Below are 19,405 nucleotides of genomic sequence, written 5' to 3' on the forward strand. Positions count from 1 at the left end.
CTGAGCAGCTGATGTGGAAACACTCTGGAGAATCTGCAGAGGCCGTGAAACCGAGTCGATGTGCAGCCGCTCAGAGCTCAGTCAGACGTCTCCAGATAAATAAATGTTATCGGACGAGGAATCTGAGAGGACATTCAAAGTAAATCACATTTCACGCACACACACACACACACACACACACTCGACATTTCAATATAAACAATCGCAAAAGCAGCATCAACAGTCTGAAGAGGAAGAGGAGCTCATTCACACAGAGGGCTTGGTTTTCAGAGATGGACGTGGAGGAGGAGGAGGATGTGGAGTTGTACAAAGCAGTGATGGATGCATGAACACACAGATGAAGACATGAATCAATGAGCTGATGGAGATACTGATGACGAGGATAAGCAGCAGCAACAGCAACGAAAGCAACTTCATCGACATTCAGAGCACACGGAGGCAAGATTTAGTCCTAAATTTCATTTCTGAACGACGCTCCCCCTCCTGACCTTGTGAGAAGTAACGACACCGGACACATTAAACCAAACTCGCTCATCGTTTCCGACTCATTCTGCGGGAACGTTGACCTCCCGACGCTTCATCGGCTGAGAAAAAGTTGCCAGATTCCATTAAACCGTTTCAACACGGAGGAGTAAACACATCAGCCCTCGCCTGAGCTAATCACCACCAATACCATCGCCCTGTTTGGACTTGTAATTATGGCACGAAGCCTCGGGAATACGAGTTTCATTTCAGCTGTTTTGAAACGGCAGAACAGATTTCTCAAAATATTTGATTAGATGCAACATTGCCTCCGTCATCCGTCGCTGATACGGGGGTATTTCCCATGATTAGTCTGCAGGTTCAGACAGTCGACAGCTGCTAGTGTGCAGATACGACACGTGATGTCATCGGTTCTAAAGCGTCAGGCCCGTCAGTGTTCAACCGTCCAGAACCAACAGCAACATTTCCACCAACTGACGGAGATTCACTGTAAGAGCAGCAGAGCAAAGCCAGGACAGAGCTCAGATTCATCACTGCAAACGCTTTCCTCCCCGAGGAAAAGCTTTCAGCTTCCTTGACGTTTCACAGCTGAATTGTTCACTCGGGACTTTTCATGCTTCCTTCCTTTTTATATCGATCCTATAACGTCAACTTTTGAGGTGAAGACAGCAACTTTCAGGGCGCAACACCTGAAAAACAGGGCAGGCGTGTCCATCAACGTCTAATCGAAGCGAGCCTCCGTACGTTTGTGAGGTGAACAGGTGCCGTGTTTCCGTGAATTTTAAGTATCGTAGAAAAGTTTGATTGGAAAGACAAAATCAGACCTGAGCTCACAAATAAAATGTCTCGAATATTAGTTTACCACTTGATGAATTCTATAATATTATAAGACATAAAACAGATTATAATCCTATGATAACATCGTTTGGCTCAGTGGTGAGACAGATTAAAAAATTACAGTAAAAAAGAACGACGTCTTTAAACCGACAGCTGACTACTTTGGACTTGGTGGTGAATAATAAATAAAACTTGTTTCTTTAGTGTATTTATATTCATTAGATTTGATGAGACTCCTCTATGCAGAGAAGTTATTTTTCTTTCTCGGCTCCACATCATCATCAGCGCCTCTCATACTGATGCTGGTATGTAGTTTCCAGCCTGAGCTACATTTAGTTTGTTCAGAGCTCCACGTGTTTGTTTTCAATCAGAAACTCTGAGCTGATTAACGTGTGGAGCTCTGAACGACCAAAATATAGTTGTAGCAACTTTGAGAGTTGAAGGTTTGATTGGTCCTATTCTTCAGATATGAATTTCTCTGCAGGATCCATCTGATCGCGGCTGCATCCCATCATGATCACATCAACAAACGTTCATTTTCTTTTGCCAAATTTCTTGAAATTGGCGACACATTTGGACGGAAACACGGTTAATGGCGCAGCGTGTAAATCATTCAGACCTTGTGCCAAAGCTAACAGACAGACAGAAACAACTCCTTTAAATGCCAAATTTAAGGCAACAGTTCTCCCTGAACGACCTAATAAACAGACACGGGCTTTGGGAGTTTAGTCTGCAGCACATAACAAGGTTCATCAGCGTTTGTCTGCCTGGCGACGCTCAGACAAACTGGCAGACGAGCAGCGCGATGACACCGGCTGCTGCTGCTGCAGCCTCCCGGCGTGCGGAGGTGGAGGTGGAGGTGGAGGTGGAGGTGGAGGTGGAGGTGGAGGTGGAGGTGGTTGTTATTTGGGCTCTGTCTCTTCTCGTTAGAGGCTACAGAGCCGCTGGCTGCCTGACGCTGGAACTGATGACATTTTCAGCACGAGAGAAGAAGAAAATCAGTTGTGTCAGTAACACACCTCCTCCACATCACTCTCTCGACTTCGTTTATTCTTTTTCTGTGTTTTCTCGGCATTTCTCATTTTCTCCGGTCCACACTTCTCTCGCCTCACGCCTGATTTTTCTGCCTCTCGTGAAGCTCTGTCTCTTATTTTCCGTCCTCTGTGTTCTCTGGCTTTTGTTTTTCACTGACTCTCCCCTCCTCCTCTTACTCACTTTTATTGGCTTCGGTATCTGCCTTTTAATGTGGAGAAGGAAGCTGAGAGAAAATGACACCATGCATCCTTTCTTCTTTGTAAAGAAAGTCTCAAAGCGACACACAAAGACAGATTTGCTGCCTCAAACGATGATGCAATGTCATGATAAATTAATATGTGAACTGATGATCAAACAAATGAGACATGTATATATGTGTGTGTGTGTGTGTGATGTTGGTGATGATGATGGTGAAAACCAGCAGCGCCCCCCATCTCACACACACCTTCCTTGCCTGGTCATTGTCTTCGATCTGACCCAGATCTCTGCCGCTGGCCTGAGCGATCCTCTTCCCCGACACCAGATTCCCGACCATCACAGACGCAGGACCGATCTCTGAGGAAGAGGAAGAGGAAGAGGACGATGTGAGACGGTATGTTCGGCTCCACGTCATCATCTCGTAATCGGCCGATATTCTACCTGGTTGTTTCTGCCGGGGTTTGGGCAGGTTGGTGACGCAGGTGTGCGGGCACATGAGCACGTTGCACGGGTGGAGCGCCCCCTCCAGGAACAGCTGCTTGGTCTCTGACAGGTGGATGCCACCCAGGGGAGTCTTGGGCAGAGTGTTGGAGGGCACCAGAGCCAGGCAGTACACCCCCACCTGATGGATGCCGTCTATCGCCTGCAAAGGTCAGAAACACACGGGACAGACTGAGCTAACATGAGCTAACGGCAGCTACAGTTCACCTCAGCGTCCATCAGGAAACTCTGAAAACTTTAAAGTTCTTTAAATGTGCAACAAAGAAATAAAAACTGAGTGTGCGTAGATATCAACAACAAGTAAGATTACTCTGAGATGATACTTTTATTGCTTTCACTTGCTAAAATATCTACAGAACATGACTTATATTGTTACATAATTGTTGAGTTAAACCTCAGGAAAAAGGATTTATAATGCTCAGATCGTAGAAGAATCGTACGGGAATGTCTTAAAAACAAAGAGGCTACAGGTCACGGATACTAAAAGATGAACACATGAATGAGTGGATATAAATATAATTAATATTGATGTGATCATCTTAAATGAATGAATGTGAAGTACTTTGGTTGTACTTTTGTAATTAAGAATTAACTTAATAGAAATGTTTCATTTATTTAAAAAAAGGCAGCATCATTTGAAAAATATTTGCAGTTTGTATCAACTTATCGACACTAACGATCCAGCTGTCTATCACAATCTTTTAACTATCTATCATCTAATGAATCAAATGTTTAAAAGAGAAGATTGAAAAAAAAAAGAGCAAATAAAGATGGAGTTCAAGTTATCAGGACGTTTTCAAGTTTGGAGCTGAGCTGAAAATAATTCAAGTATTTTGTTTTAAGTGAAATGGTTGAATTTTGATTGACTGAACGTTAAATTAGATTTAAATTAACGCCATCACAGCAATAATTCCTCATCATATTACTTCAGTCAGTATTTAATAAACGTCATATATAAGTGTAATCTATTTCAGACTGTACGTTTTCCATCATCTTCAGTATTTTGTCATAGTTCGACCAAACATTAATGTCAAACAGCAGAGAGCCTCTTCAGTGTCTGTCACACGGCGTTACATCACATCCCATCATCTCGGCCTCGATCTAAAACGCTGACTGCGTCCGTAACCAGACGAGCCAAACGGAAAAAAAGCAGCCGGGCGGTATCTGCGCTGGTGAAGGAATAAAGAGATTTGGTTTTACTGCAGCAGTAAAAACGCAGACGGCTTTTATGGTTTCACCGCAGTCTCTGCGCCGGCTTAGAGAGATCTGAGCTGGAGTTCACACTGAGATTGTATCTGTTGAATGAATGTACAGTAACACATACTGAGATGTGGTGTGTGTGGTGGCCTGTTAAAATGTGTCTGTCTGCTGTGTGACAGTTTCCCTGAGCTGGTTTGTGTTAAAGCATCAGTCTGCTGTTATTCAATACTTTTCTTATTGTTAACGAATCCCACCAAAAGACCAAAAAACAACAACACACCAGCCCGTCTCTCCGAACTTTCCAGCCTCTCTGCTCTGTCTGTGGTTCACAGCTGCACTGTTTCCTACTGAAGGCTGAAAAACAGCTCACAAATATACAGTTTCATCTTTAATGAAGTAATATCACACGAGAGGGAGCGAGCCACCGAATATCAACAGTGATTTGGTTGCAGGATAATCAGCTCGTGAAATAAAGAGGCTGCTGAGGTGGAAATATCTTTTTCTCGCCGCGCCGTTCCAATAAAATCAAACGTTATATATTATTGCTTCGTGCGCTCGCTTCAGCACCAAACAGGAAGCAGGAAACTGGGTACACTGTAAAAATAAAATGGTGAAAAACTGCCAAACCATGAGAGTAAAACACGCCGTTAAATATCACAGTGTTTTACTGTATAATTAACAGTGTCGAATATAAAACACGGTGTATAAATAAAGGTCGTGTCTTTTACTGTCATGGTTTGACAGTTTTTCATCATGAAAAGTTATATTGTATTTATTACGGTAAAATGCTAAAAACTAACACTGAAATAACGCTTGTCTAACGCTGAAATAACGCTTGTCTAACGCTGAAATAACGCTTGTCTAATACTGAAATAACGCTCGTCTAACGCTGAAATAACGCTCGTCCAACACTGAAATAACGCTCGTCTAACACTGAAATAACGCTCGTCTAACGCTGAAATAACGCTCGTCTAACGCTGAAATAACGCTCGTCTAACACTGAAATAACGCTTGTCTAACGCTTGTCTAACGCTGAAATAACGCTTGTCTAACACTGAAATAACGCTCGTCTAACACTAAACTAACGCTTGTCTAACACTGGAATAACGCTTGTCTAACGCTTGTCTAGCGCTTGTCTAACGCTTGTCTAACGCTTGTCTAACACTAAAATAACGCTTGTCTAACGCTGAAATAACGCTCGTCTAACACTAAACTAACGCTTGTCTAACACTGGAATAACGCTTGTCTAACACTGAAATAACGCTTGTCTAACGCTAAAATATGCTTGTCTAACGCTGAAATAACGCTTGTCTAACGCTAAAATAACGCTTGTCTAACACTGAAATAACGCTTGTCTAACACTGAAATAACGCTTGTCTAACGCTGAAATAACGCTTGTCTAACGCTGAAACAACGCTTGTCTAACGCTGAAATAACGCAGGTCAAGTTTTACAAGTTTTGTAAAGTTACGTGTTTCTGTTTTTTTACGGACACGTAAAATAAATTGTTCAGGTGTCATATTTCTTAAAGGGACAGCGCAGGGAGCTTTAGTTTACTTCAGACTGATAATATGTTTATTTTGGAACGTTCTGTCAACGCTACAGAAACACTAGGTAACTGTTAAGTACGATAAGGTTGTCTGATGTTATTGGCTTGATTATTGGCTGAGTATTGATTACTGACGGCTGATCAGGTTTATTATCAGCTGGTCGTAAACGTAGATGTTTTTAAACTAATTGTAGACGGATGTTCGTCTTTGTTACAATCTAAGATAGATGATGATAGATGCAGTTATTATAAAACCTGTAAAGCTGAGTGACACGAGGGAATAGTTCCTTTGTTTGGGACTACTTTCTGCAGTGGATGAATCCACGTTTGGTGCTCTGGTATCTGGGCCAGCTTCAGCCTTTAGTTCTCATGCTGAAAGCTTTAAACACCCGAGAACCCTCATGTCCTCTTCTCTTAATGACAAAACCGTTGTTCTTTCTGCAATAACTCGGGAAGTTTAACGAAGCAAAGGCAGAGATGCTGCGTTCGTTCTCACAGGAGGAGTTTAATAAGGTCGTGAAAGCAGCATCTGAAATCACTGGCCAGCGTTTGCCAAGCATCTGTCGTAGAACAACAACACGCAGTGTCCTCTTTGTCCTCCTTTACAACACACGACTCCTCTTCATCAGTCCGGTTTATGGACTCGATTTAACTGCGTCTCCTCGTGGGGTTGGTTCAGGCAGCAGACACTCGTGTTTTATTTTTTATCTGTTTCCAGTGTTTGTACATGTTTAAGCTGAGCCGGTGCAGCAGTGCGAAGAAGCACAGAGGAAGGAGATACCTCAGGCTTTATATACTGCCTGACTGGCTGCATAATGTGTATATACTGTACATATAAAACCTGTGCATACCTGCAGGACTCGGCTCATCCACTGGAAGCTGTCTTCCTCGGTGGAGTCGGGCCGCTGCTCTGCCACGACCACGATCCTCTCATCGTGAAGCACGGTGATGGAGAACACGGCTATCCTGAAACACAAACACGCAGCGGCGACGTGGCTGTTAAAGCTCGATAACATCGCAGAGTGGGAATACTTCAGCCGGTGATCGGCGTCACAGAGCGAATACTCGTGGAGACAATCGAGGGAACAAAGGCTCCTGTCGGCTCTGCTGCGCGTCAAACTGTCAAACATGAAGTGTCTCTACAGATACTAATCCAAAACATGAAACTATGACTCCATCCAACATGTTTATGCATTAACTCTCACCGGCCCCTGTAGACAAACTTCATCGGCTCCACCGCGAGCGCCGTGGCCACGATGTCGTCAGCGTTGTGCCGACGCCCTCCGACCACCATCAGACCGTCCATCTTCCCCGCCACGAAGATCAGACCTGCGGGTCCGATGAACCCGAGCAGGCCGGTCCTGGTGAAGGGGAACTCACTGATGGGAGCTCCGGTGTTGAAGGTCGGGAAGACCTGAGTAAAAAAATAATAATAATAAGATAAGATGTGACAACAAAACACGACAGGAGATAAAAAAACAGATTCACACTCTCACCTCGAAGGTGTTCTTGGTCATGCCGGCTAGACCGTAATAGGAGGTTCCCGTGGCGACAGTACAAACGCACAGCTCTCCGATCTCGTCGGTTTTACAGAGCTGAGGGACGCCTTCTGGTTTCACCACACACATCATAGCTACAGACAGAGAGAAGCAAGTTTCCTTCGTTAAACGATGCAGAAATGTGGGGGAATAATTTAAGATTGTACATGAAGTATCAGGGCAGGAAACAAAAAGGACTGAAGTTAAATGATGAAAATTTGCTGCAGGTTGAATAAATTCTGATATTTCTTTGATGTTTCGATGAAATAAAACTGTTTTCTTGGGAATTTTACACATTTATCTGATGTCGAATGTAAAATATGAATCTGAAAATTAACTCCAGCTGTCAAGATCTCCGTTTCAAAAGATTAGAAAGTGCTAAATACTCAAGTCAAGCTCCAGAACCTCCGACTGTAACAACTTTATGTGAGTGTTTGGAGGATCAAGATCAGGGTGAGGACCCTGCACCGTCCATCTCACCTCCGGGCATGACTGAGCCGACGTCCTGCAGCGTGAGGACGGACAGCTTCTCCTCCGAGTCGACCCGGATCACGCCGTGACTCAGACCCTGCATGGACAACACGCCGCGACCGGGAGGCGTGTTGCCTTCCTCCACAGGCCTGCAGGAGAGAACACTTCTGTTTTTAAACTGGGGACATTTTTTTGGGAAAATAAGTTTATTTTTTAGAAAGTGAGGACATTTTTCCAAAGAGAGGCCAACTTTAGAAAGTCATGGATATTTTGGGAGGGTGAGGACATTTTTTTTCCAGTCAACATCTGGTTGTTTTTTATGGAAATTAGGGCTAAGGTTAAAAATAAACTGAGGTTAAAGTTAGGATTAGGAGGGTCCTCAATAAAAATCCACGTGCAGCCGTGTGCATGTGTGAGTGTGTGAGCTGCTTCAAACAGAGTTCATTACAAACACACCTAAACTTTAACACACACACACACACAGGGTTTTTACAGTGTCATAATTAAGAGCGTGAAGCGAAGATTACAGCCGACACGTGAACGAAAGCCGCCTCCGTTTAAAACTACAGCGTGACGATGAAAGAGGTGGAAAGGCCGAAGTTTAAAGTCGAGAGTTTAAATAAGAACGGGATGTGTATGCTGAATACATGTCACGTAAAATCACAATATCATTTTAATATCAAACTGTAGATTCAATTAAGCAGTGTGTGTCTCAACATGTGCACGCACCAATAAAAAGGCACGTGTTTCTGAGCATGTGCACATGTGGAAAGTGTGTGTGTGTGTGTGTGTGTGTGTGTGTGTGTGTGTGTGTACCTCCTTATAGCTACAGTGAGGGCCTCGGGGGAGCTTGCACAGGGACATATGACCTCCGGCTTCAAACCTTTAGACTGAAAGACGTTGAGGAAGGCGTCACAGGAAGAGATCGACCCTGAGAGACACAATTTAAAAAGTCAGCGCAGACAAAGTGGAAGCAGCTCGTCGCGGCGAGCTTCAACATTTTCAGGCATCATAAAATGTTTAAATGTGACACATCTGTCAGCAGAGGAAGAAAAACTGGATTTTTAGAGTATACATGGTCCCCAGAGGATGAACCCTTCTGTTTTTCAATGACCTTTACTGCATCTACAGGACTGAGTGAGTGAGCTCTTACAGGGATTTGAACCGTCGGCCACCACCAGCATGCGCAGGGAGCTCAGGTTGATGTCTCGCTGGTCCCGGTGGGCCACCAGAGCCCAGTGCATGTCCCGCGACTTCACGCATGCCACCTTAGCTGCACGGAAAACACACACAGTTCATAAAAAAACATCAGTTTGATAAAATGCAGTCAGTGGAGTCGAACTCAGACAGAGAGCTCTTTCTGTTTCTGTGCTGTGAAACTGATTTCTGCTGGATCACAAAGTTAAATACAAAAACAGAGGGTGCTTTTATTTTGAAAGTATTCGGTTACCTTTGTACTGGCAGACTTTTTGGATCCAGGACAGAGGGTTGACCTTCATGAGGGCGTAGGGAATACTGATGACATGCATCATATTCATTACACTCTGACGGAGAGAGAGAGGCAGAAGAGAGAAAAGAGTGAGAGACGATGAAGGTAAAATGTGTGTCAGCATGAAGTGACTGAGGTAAAGGTGTGTTTGTCTTACAGTCAGGACGGCGTGCCACAGTCCTACATCCTTCTTGAAGTCTAATACATTCACTATGGTCTCAGCTGGAGGACGAGAGACGGACACGTTATTCAAAACACAGGAAGTCTGAAGTGAACAAGTGTGTGTGTGTGTGTGTGTGTGTGTGTGTCTGGATGTGTGTGTGTGTGTTACCTTCTGTGTATGAGCAGGACTGTGTGAGGGCCTGGCAGTGTGTGAGCATGGCTATCCTCATCACCGTCACGCCGAGGACGCTGCCGTCCTTACAGGTCTTATACTGGACAGAGAGACAAACAGAGACGATTCTTCTTAACGCCTTGTACCGGGTCGGACTTAAAACTGATGATGTGACGCAATGCAAACAGCCAGAACCGACTTATTGAAAGTTAGTTTGCAGAACTTCAGATTCAAAACAGCTTCATTAATCCCACAGTTTGTTTAGCGCAGCTTCACACAAACACAGAAACTTACAAACATACAGATAAAATGTTACAAGCGAGCTAAATGTGTGTGAGTCAATAAATAACTTTAAGAACAAGAGCAGAGAGACTGCAGAGGGAATGAACTCTTTAGAGGATCAGTTAGTTTTACATTCACTTGCATGTGCAGTGTGTGTCCAGAAGAAGCCACAACACTCGATGTTTTACGGAGGATCTGCTGGTTACAAAAGGGTTTGAGATCTTTGCTTCACTTCATCGGTCGGTTTGGACCTAGAACTTTGCTGTGAGGCGTCCACCGCTGCATTTTTAAAATAAAACATTTTTACCAACTCATTACGCCGTTTCCAAGTTATTATATTATCTAATAACAGAAGTACATCTGCAGTGTTTGGACAAGCATCCAAAACATCAACGTGCTCAGCTACTAATGAACTCATAAAAATGTGTGAATCTTTTCTCCTGTCTGAACATCTGATCTGATAAAACACTATAGGTGGAGTCAAAACACTGAACGTGACACACTTTGATAACTGCGTTAGGATATTTTTAGAGTCAGCTGTAGAAATATTGATAAATTTAAGTTCCCAAAGTCAGAATGACGTGTGAGTGCTGCGGAGTCGACCTTTCCAAAATAAGAAAAGTCTGGCACGTCTCTGACAAACGACTGCTGGCATGAAAACAAAGCTCGTTACGGGGCTGCTATTAAAGTTATGAATCATGTTAAGATGTGTTACTGAAAAATAAAGGTACAGTCATTCGATCCGTCTCGATTGTCTGGGACGAGGTTGAAAATAAATAAAAAAAGGGTCGATCGTTTTCAATCACCCCTCGACTTCCATCATTTTCCGTCGGGCCTATTTCAATCCCCGCTGCAATCAAGAAGACATTTCACCTTGTGATTACTGCCCCCGCGGCTTAAAGGGACGTCGGGTAAATTCAAATCAACCAGACGAGATGATAGCATTGACCGGCAGAGGAACAGCTTCTAATCCCAGAGACATGCAGCGCCATTGATTTCCATTCACAGGAAAGTAATGAGTGGAGCTACACGAGTGGAAATGTTTCCGTGCCCCGGAGAAGACACGCTTCAATGTGTGTGTGTGTGTGTGTTACCTCGATGTAGGCAGTGTCCTGGTTGGCGTCCTTGATATGTGGAAACCAGTCTCGGGGAGGTTTGGAGAGGTGTTTGGACTCTGTGACGAACCACAGCAGCTTGGGCCAGCCTGGACGCACAGGGACACAAAACAAACGTCCTAATGTCTCCAAACTCTGGAAAAGGTTTGTGCCGTGAACTTTCTGCTCTGAGACATTTTCACTTCAACATTCATGAGTCGATCTTTCCTGATTTACCTGCTAGAACTGATTTAGACTGGACCGGGACCGGGACTGGAACCAGGCGCTTGACTGTTTTCTTTGGTTACAGCCGAGTAAAAACGTGGCTACGGTTACGTGAGTCAACCAAATTCAGTGTCTGATTTCCAGGAAAGTACTGAATGTAAAATGAACTCGTGAATAAAACATGCCATAAAGGACCTCTTTTCTATCACTGTGTAAACTAAGTCATATATTTTATGGATATTTGATTCAATGTGTAACAATAACACATGAGAACTGCAGAAAGTTTGTGTCAAACGAGCATTTTGGATGAATTCTGCATCAGAAATGAGTTTTTCTGATATTTTTAGAAACTTTTCATACATGCATCAGATGTATTATGTATTTCTTCTTCATTTTAACAATCATATCTACTTAACAGGCTTCTTTTTGGACAAAGTCGGTATTTTATTCTCTTAGTTTTGAGCTCTTTGGTTGTTTTAACTGTGGTATTTTATTCTCTTAGTTTTGAGCTCTTTGGTTGTTTTAACTGTACTTTTCTAATGCAGGACGAGGCCGCCGTCTTTTCACATTTATAGTTTAACCAATGATCTAAATAATAATCTTAACTTGAAAAAAAAACACATTCAGTTTTCTTCACAGCATGTTCAGATATAACCCAACTGTATATTCTTTGAAACCAAGAATGTGTAGCGACCCTTTCTATGAAGCTTTGGCCTCACTGGTGTCTGGACCTGCAGGTTAGTGACCTATGACACCTGCCATGGACTCAGTATCTCCAGGTAACCAGTATATGTCACCTGACCAAAGCTGGTTCTCCTGAGAATGATGTATTACACTAACAGAGTCCATAAAAGATAAAATCACTGATGGTGTATGTGATTAAATTTACACTTTTCTGATTCTGACTAAATAATTATAAAGACGTGATGAACAAAACTTTACATATATAAGACAGAGTCACAGCATGTCAAAATAAAAAAAACAACTGACTGAACTGATGTTATGGCGCCCTGTAAATTTGACTTCCTCCGTTATGAAGACAGATTATTATTACAACGAGGACGTGTTGAGTGTTTACACGGCAGATCATGAGCGAAATGTAAAATCCTGAGTGTGTGTGTGTGTGTGTGTGTGTGTGTGTGTGTCCGTTAATGTCTGAATTAATGCTGCGAGACAGAAGAAAACAATCAGCGTCTCATGTGAATGAGACGAGTTTAAAGCCTGCTGATCAATAAGAGGAGCACTCCACCTTAATGAGACGCACACACACACACACACACACACACACACACACACACACACTGAGGAGCAGTAAATCTGGCGGCATCGTGTTGCTATTTATAAATCCATTACTGAAAAGCAAACAGTCGTTATTAATCACCAGGAGATCCTCTCTCTCTCTCTCTGTGCTCAGTGCTAAAGTCTCTATCATCCATTCATCATGTTCCTCCCTCCATCCGTTCTCTCTCTCTCCTCCGTCTTTTCAGCTGCTTCCCATTGATTTGCAATTCACTGATTCTCTCTCTCTCTTTCTCTCTCTGTCATCCGTTACTCAGTCAAGCCGTCTGCTGCCGTCAGTCTGTTCGTTCCTCCCACTGAGAGACAAAGAGAAGCTGAACAAACAAGATGACTATACTCTGACCTCTGACCTGACACATCACGTGTTCACTGTGTTAAAGAGTTTTTGGGTTTATTTCTATTTAATCTGATTTTATTCTATTATAATAAACATTTCTGTGTTTTTCTTCACTTCATGTGAAGGACTGTGAATTGCCTCTGTGTTTCAAACACGTAGTTTGCATTGTTTCTCCCATAAAAACAAAAAATGATGACTTCATATACTATCCTGGAAATCAGAGGTGGTTACAGATACTTCATTCAACTTTGTTGCTCAGTTAAAAGTTAAATACGACAGACTCTTCTTCTATAGCTGCTGACGAGGCGCCAGCACCAATCGTCTGTTTTCCAGCAGATTATCGTCTTATCAGTGTCACGACTGTACATCTGTGTTTGACGTTACGGCGCTGAGCTCGAGGAAAGATTTTGTTACACGCAGAGATTTGAGTTCTTGGATCTTTGAGTTGGAACTTTGGGAAACTTCCTGCACTTGAAGAACCCAACTGTGCTCTCCAGATCTGAAGATGGAAGTCTTTCATGTCTGACTGAGTCACTCGTTGTTTAATCTATGAAGTACTTTGTCAAACAGCTGCAGTTACTTCCAGTTGTTTTACTTTTACAACAGCTTCTTAAGGTTTTAAAGTATTTAGCTCAGACTCAACACTAAAACCTTCAGGTTCCCACAGCAACAATTCCTGCTAATACTGGGATTCTTGATATTTAAGTACGTAAATGATGAACATATTGCCATGCTTTGTGCTGGTGTGTGCACAGGTGTGTGTGTGTTGATCTGAGACCTTTGAACTGTGGGATCTCTCCGGTGGGACTCTTGGGTAACCCTTTATGGCAGGCGTCGCTGGTCAGAGCCACCGTCACTCCACAGCTCCCCAACAGAAACCCGATCTGCTGACTGCCGGCGTCCTGGAGAGAAACAAAGAGTTGAGTAAAGTGGACGGTGTTCATTTGGACAACTGTGTTAGAAACTCAGTTTGACTTGGATACTTCTGCATTGCTTGTCAGTCGGCAGCAGAGTGAACAGGCTGTTGCTACGGTCGATGTTGTCTCTTAATGTCCTTTGCATGATTTAGAAATGTATCATTAATGCCGGATTCATCTTGTATCTCTGACAAAAAAAGGTTCACTCACTGCAGGAGATCCTTTACATGGCTCCATATTACAGCTCTCCATGATCCATTTTAATCTCAAACATGTGGAATTGTAAAAGTGGAATAAATCTCTTTGAGGTCAGGAGAAACAGGAGAAAAGACGTTCTGACAACACATAACTTTTGTCACGTAGCAGCTTCTGCAGGATCTTGTGGGCATATCCATTGGTTAACATAGATAAACACTAGGTGATATTCTGTGCACTAATCGATGACAATAAACACAAACTAGTCTTGAAGATGTTGCACAATAACTTTAAGCGAGGAGCTTCAGCCTTCACCAACAGTACTGCAAATATAACAACAGATGATACATGTGTAGCCAGCATTCAGACAGACAGCAACTCCCTGTTCTGTGCCAGTGTGGTTCAACGAGTTGTTCTGCAAATGAAAACATGATAAATAATTTAAGAGTTTCAAGAGTTTGCAGTTTGCTTTCTTCTCCACTCATTTATTGATGCTCTTATCCATTTTTTATCTGGCAATGCATCTTTTTTGTCATTGTTTTTGTAATCCGGTAAATGCATTTAACTTGAATTATTCAAAAGAAAATGCAAAAACCCCCAAAACTCATACCTCCGCTGACTCCGGCACTAACTCTGGCCCTCCTGCTTCGTCCCCGAGGACGTTTTGAGCTCTCCGTGACAGCCAATCCAAACTATGACTCAAAGAAACCTACTTCAACAACAGCAGGGATGTTTCTTCAGAGACATTTGGCTCTGATTACACCTAGGCAGAGCTCATTGTCCTCTGTTCTGCACCATGACTCAAACCACTGCGCCTTGTGATGACTCATACTTTTAATACAATCCCCCGGTGGAAATTAGCTCCATTGACTGGTGTGAATTAGCCTCGCTTGCTGCGAGTCCTCTTTTCAACCCACTAATGCTGTTTGACGGGAAGCAAAAAGTGACTTTTCTTCTTGATAAATCATCTCATTTTGGCAAATTAGCTGGATATAAACACAAAGTTTAAGTGTCGGGTTGTGTTTGCACACCTAACGCAAACTAAAAGAACTGAAGGACACCGGTTTGTGTTTGACGGACGTTTGTTGGACTTTTACACACGTATAACTCATTTACATGCTGTAAACACTTCAAACTTCATTTTCTATGTTTTATTTTTGTTTGTTACCATTTATTCTTCCTTTCAGTTTGATGTTTTTCTTTCTTGGGTTCTAAGACTTTAGCACTGTGCACCACAAAGACTTCAGTTTAATTAAATTGCATTATACTGATGTGTTTGTCATATGTAATGTACATACATGAGGGGGGATACAAGCCTAAATCCCTAAATCAAAGTTTAGTCTGAAGGACACGGCGTCCATGAAATGTGGACTTGTCAATCCGTCTCGGATGTTCTGGTCCAGAGAAGTCAACAGTGTTTCTGGATGTTGTTGATATCTGTCTTTCTCTTTGCATGGTCGAGTCTGAACTTCATTTGTAGATGCAGACATGAACTGTGCTGATGTTCCTGAGCCCATGTGTTAATATCCTTTTATACAATCATGAGGGTTTTTTAAAGCAGCCTGTGCTGCCTGAGGTGTCGAAGGTCACGGACAGTCAGTGTTAGTTTTGCAGAGACGATCGATCATACCCAATCATGATACTATTACCAATGAACCAGTTTACCTGAGGACTGATCCCAACAGGTGTTTTGTTTTTTGCCTTCTGTTTAAAATGAATATATATTTGCAAAGAACAATAGAGTTTATCAGTTTGAACAGTCTGAATTGGTTTTATTCCGAAAGGTAGGTCACATAATTTTGATTTCTGACGCATGCTATGTCCTTTCCTGGTTAAAGTTGTGAACCATGAAAGCTTACCTTCCTGGTCAGTGGTACTTCGATTGGCACAGGGACGACTTCAGCCAGCAGGCAGCCGTAGAAAGCCGTCATGAAGGCAGCGGGGTCGTTGTTTGGGAAGACCAGAGCCACCTGTAAGCAGACAGAGACAGGAGAGACGAGTTAGCAGATGTATCTCTGTCTGTTAAGCCTGGGATTGTATTTAAAATATACAGACAGCTGATGCATGAAAGGAAAACCCATCATAAGACGTCGTTCCACCTCAAACCTCCACAGACCTTTGTGCCCTGTATGGTGGCATCGGCTTCATTATGTTTCTACATTCATTCATTCAGATTTTTTAAATTTCATTTGTCATCCATCTGTGCCAGCACTGAAGCTTTTTGTCTTTCACGACAGGACAGAAAGGCGAAGCAGCAAAGACTAAAACAAACTGTGATCAGAGATATGGACTGTCGCCAGAGAGCCAGACGCTCCGCCGCTGGGTCTTATCAGAGAAGAAGAAAGCTAAATCTTTCAGGGGGAGTCTGGTCACTGTCTCTCGCTCGCTCTTCCTCTCCCTCGACGCTTTTTCTGCTTTTGTTTTGCTATTACCACTCCGTCAGTCTGCTGTACCTATCAACCAGCACACTGTTTAACTTCCCTCCTCCTCTCCTGGCTGAGTTTATCTCTCTGTTTATCCCTCTTCAGCATCTTCCTTTCTGTTTCAGCTCATTTCACTTCAGTTTAATCAGATTTACTGGCACACCAAGGTCACGCTAAACTGCCAAAATCTGTTATATAACAGCAGCAAGTATGACAACAAGCCTTCAGATGTAAACAAAAAGAAAAGAAAATCAGAACAATGAAATGTGAAAAAGGTAAATAAACACAGAGTGCTCAAAATTTCAGAGAAACTGCAAATACTTATTTGAAGGAGGGTTTATTCATGATAAGTGTATTATCTAGTACCAGTAGATGGCGGATGGGGGGCAGCCACCAGACTCCATTGACAAAAAACATAATTTTATCACATCGAACACGAGAGCTGCTGATCTACTGTCGCCTCGATCCACAACAACTAACATTAGTTCAGATAAACACCAAAGTCACACAATAAACAAACACAGTGGATCAGATACCACCATGGCAAAATGATGTTTTTGTCAATGAAGATTGGAGATGCTTTAATTTGTTGCTGATTCGTCCAAAGCTCGTATCGACTCCATGAAAGCACATCTGAAAAATATTTTCTGCCATCTCGAATCCAGGAACATGAACAACCAGATCCAAGATGTTTCTATGAGGTCACAGCAGAGCCTTTATCTGCTGCTCAGCCATGTTGGATCCAGTTTGGCTCCAGTTGCATGTTGTGATGATAATGGTGAACCCCCCCCCTCCACATCCACCCACCCAGCTTAAGTGCTGCTTAATAGCTTCCATATACAGTACAGTACAGCACTGGGCTGGACTGCATGTGAGTGTGTGGGCTATATACGCTAAGTGCACCTGAGTGAATGAGAGCGGCGTAATGACGCTTTAACGGGACTAATGTTGACATGTGCTGGTCTCATTGGAGCCGTTCGGGTTTCATCCGTGGATGATACGAGTCAGAGTGGAGGAGTGTGTGCATGAAGCTGAAGAGACTCAACCATGTGAAACTGTATTAAACCACTTAAGGACGGTATGGCTCATTGACAGAGTTGACATTCCTTTCATTTTTAACATGAAGAGTGGGTGAGTTTGAAACATAGACTGAGAGCTTTGTCCATCTCGTGCTCCATGAACAAAACCCCTGAGATACTTGAACTCCATCGCTTGAGGCAGCAACTCGCTTCCAACCCAGAGGGAGCAATCCAACATTTTCCAGCAGAGATTCATAGCCTCCGACTTGAAGGTACTTCCTTTGGAGGTATTCTGACCACAGCCAATTAGCAGAGGACCCTGGGGCAGATCCAGAACCTGCCGGAGGGACTATAGAGCCCATCTGGCCTGAGAACACATCAGGATGGATGGATGGATGGATGGATGGATGGATGGTTGGATAGATGGATGATGGATGGATAGATGGTGGATGGATGGATGGATGTTGGATGGATGGATAGATGATGGATGGATGGATGATGGATGGATGGATGGATAATGGATGGATGATGGTTGGATAGATGGATGGATGGATGGATGGATGGATGGTTGGATGGATGGATAGATGATGGATGGATGGATGATGGATGGATGGTTGGATAGATGGATGGATGGTTGGATGGATGATGGATGGATGGATGGATGATGGATGGATGGATGGATGGATGGATGATTGGATGGATGGTTGGATAGATGAATGGATGGATGGATGGTTGGATAGATGGTTGGATAGATGAATGGATGGATAGATGGATGGATGGATGGATGGATGGATGATGGATGATGGATGGATGATGGATGGATGATGGATGGATGGATGGATGGATGGATGGACAGACGCTGGTCTGTTTGAAAATTTTTAGTTAACCAAAGTAGATTTCTCCTGAGGATAACTTGGCTCTGATGTTCATCTGGTTGTGGATTATTTAACTTGGTTTGAACTCAAAATAAAACAAACACATGGATATAAATTTAAAGATAAAATAATCAGGAATGTTTTTCTATCTCTGAACAAAGCAGCCTTCTGATCGCAGCAGAGTTAGCTTCACTTGCTCTTTATTTAAGGATGGCGGTCTGTCGCCCAGCCTTGAGTCACACAATGTTTTGATAGTTTAGGTGGGGGAATTCCTCCATCCTTTTTCTTTCTTTTGGCCAGACCTTTAGACTCCAAGGTTCAGGATGGATAGATAGATGGATGGATGGATGGATGGTTGGATAGATGGATGGATGGATGGATCGATGGATGGATAGATGATGGATGGATGGTTGGATAGATGGATGGATGGATGGTTGGATAGATGGATGGATGGATGGATGGATGGATGGATGGATGGATAGATGGATGGATGGTTGGATAGATGGATGGATGGATGGATGGATGGATGGATAGATGATGGATGGATGGTTGGATAGATGGATGAATGGATGGATGGATGGATGGTTGGATAGATGGATGGATGGATGGATGGATAGATGATGGATGGATGGTTGGATAGATGGATGGTTGGATGGATGGATGGATGGATGGATGGATGGATGGATGAACAAACGCTAGTCTGTTTGAAAATTTTTAGTTAACCAAAGTAGATTTCTCCTGAGGATAACTTGGCTCTGATGTTCATCTGGTTGTGGATTATTTAACTTGGTTTGAACTCAAAATAAAACAAACACATGAAAATATATTTAAAGATAAAATAATCAGGAATGTTTTTCTATCTCTGAACAAAGCAGCCTTCTGATCGCAGCAGAGTTAACTTCACTTGCTCTTTATTTAAGGATGGCGGTCTGTCGCCCAGCCTTAGTCACACAATGTTTTGATAGTTTAGGTGGGGGAATTCCTCCATCCTTTTTCTTTCTTTTGGCCAGACCTTTAGACTCCAAGGTTCTGGTCATTTTGGCATTATTTATAAATAAAAAAATTATTTTGCTTTAAAACTAATCATCGTTACGCGGCGTCCTCT

The 19,405-nt window shown here is 42.9% G+C and overlaps 1 protein-coding gene across 8 annotated transcripts in view; it reads right to left on the reverse strand.

Annotated features, from left to right (window-relative positions):
• The window catches only part of dip2ca (disco-interacting protein 2 homolog Ca), a 193,527-nt gene that overhangs the window by 30,229 nt on the left and 143,893 nt on the right, over nt 1-19,405 (reverse strand). For 7 of the 8 annotated variants that reach the window (XM_027289051.1, XM_027289045.1, XM_019267391.2 and 4 more), the window contains 14 exons: nt 15,843-15,953; nt 13,650-13,773; nt 11,011-11,120; nt 9,632-9,734; nt 9,458-9,522; nt 9,262-9,355; nt 8,965-9,084; nt 8,628-8,742; nt 7,821-7,960; nt 7,299-7,435; nt 7,008-7,216; nt 6,654-6,768; nt 2,995-3,196; nt 2,801-2,910 (listed from right to left, as the gene is read on the reverse strand). In XM_027289051.1, coding sequence (XP_027144852.1) covers nt 2,801-2,910; nt 2,995-3,196; nt 6,654-6,768; nt 7,008-7,216; nt 7,299-7,435; nt 7,821-7,960; nt 8,628-8,742; nt 8,965-9,084; nt 9,262-9,355; nt 9,458-9,522; nt 9,632-9,734; nt 11,011-11,120; nt 13,650-13,773; nt 15,843-15,953 — 1,755 coding nt within the window. The remainder of the gene's footprint in view (nt 1-2,800; nt 2,911-2,994; nt 3,197-6,653; nt 6,769-7,007; nt 7,217-7,298; nt 7,436-7,820; nt 7,961-8,627; nt 8,743-8,964; nt 9,085-9,261; nt 9,356-9,457; nt 9,523-9,631; nt 9,735-11,010; nt 11,121-13,649; nt 13,774-15,842; nt 15,954-19,405) is intronic. The other variant, XM_027289029.1, reaches the window with a different exon arrangement.

Source organism: Larimichthys crocea, chromosome II (genome assembly GCF_000972845.2).
Source record: "Larimichthys crocea isolate SSNF chromosome II, L_crocea_2.0, whole genome shotgun sequence".
NCBI classification, from domain to species: domain Eukaryota; kingdom Metazoa; phylum Chordata; class Actinopteri; family Sciaenidae; genus Larimichthys; species Larimichthys crocea.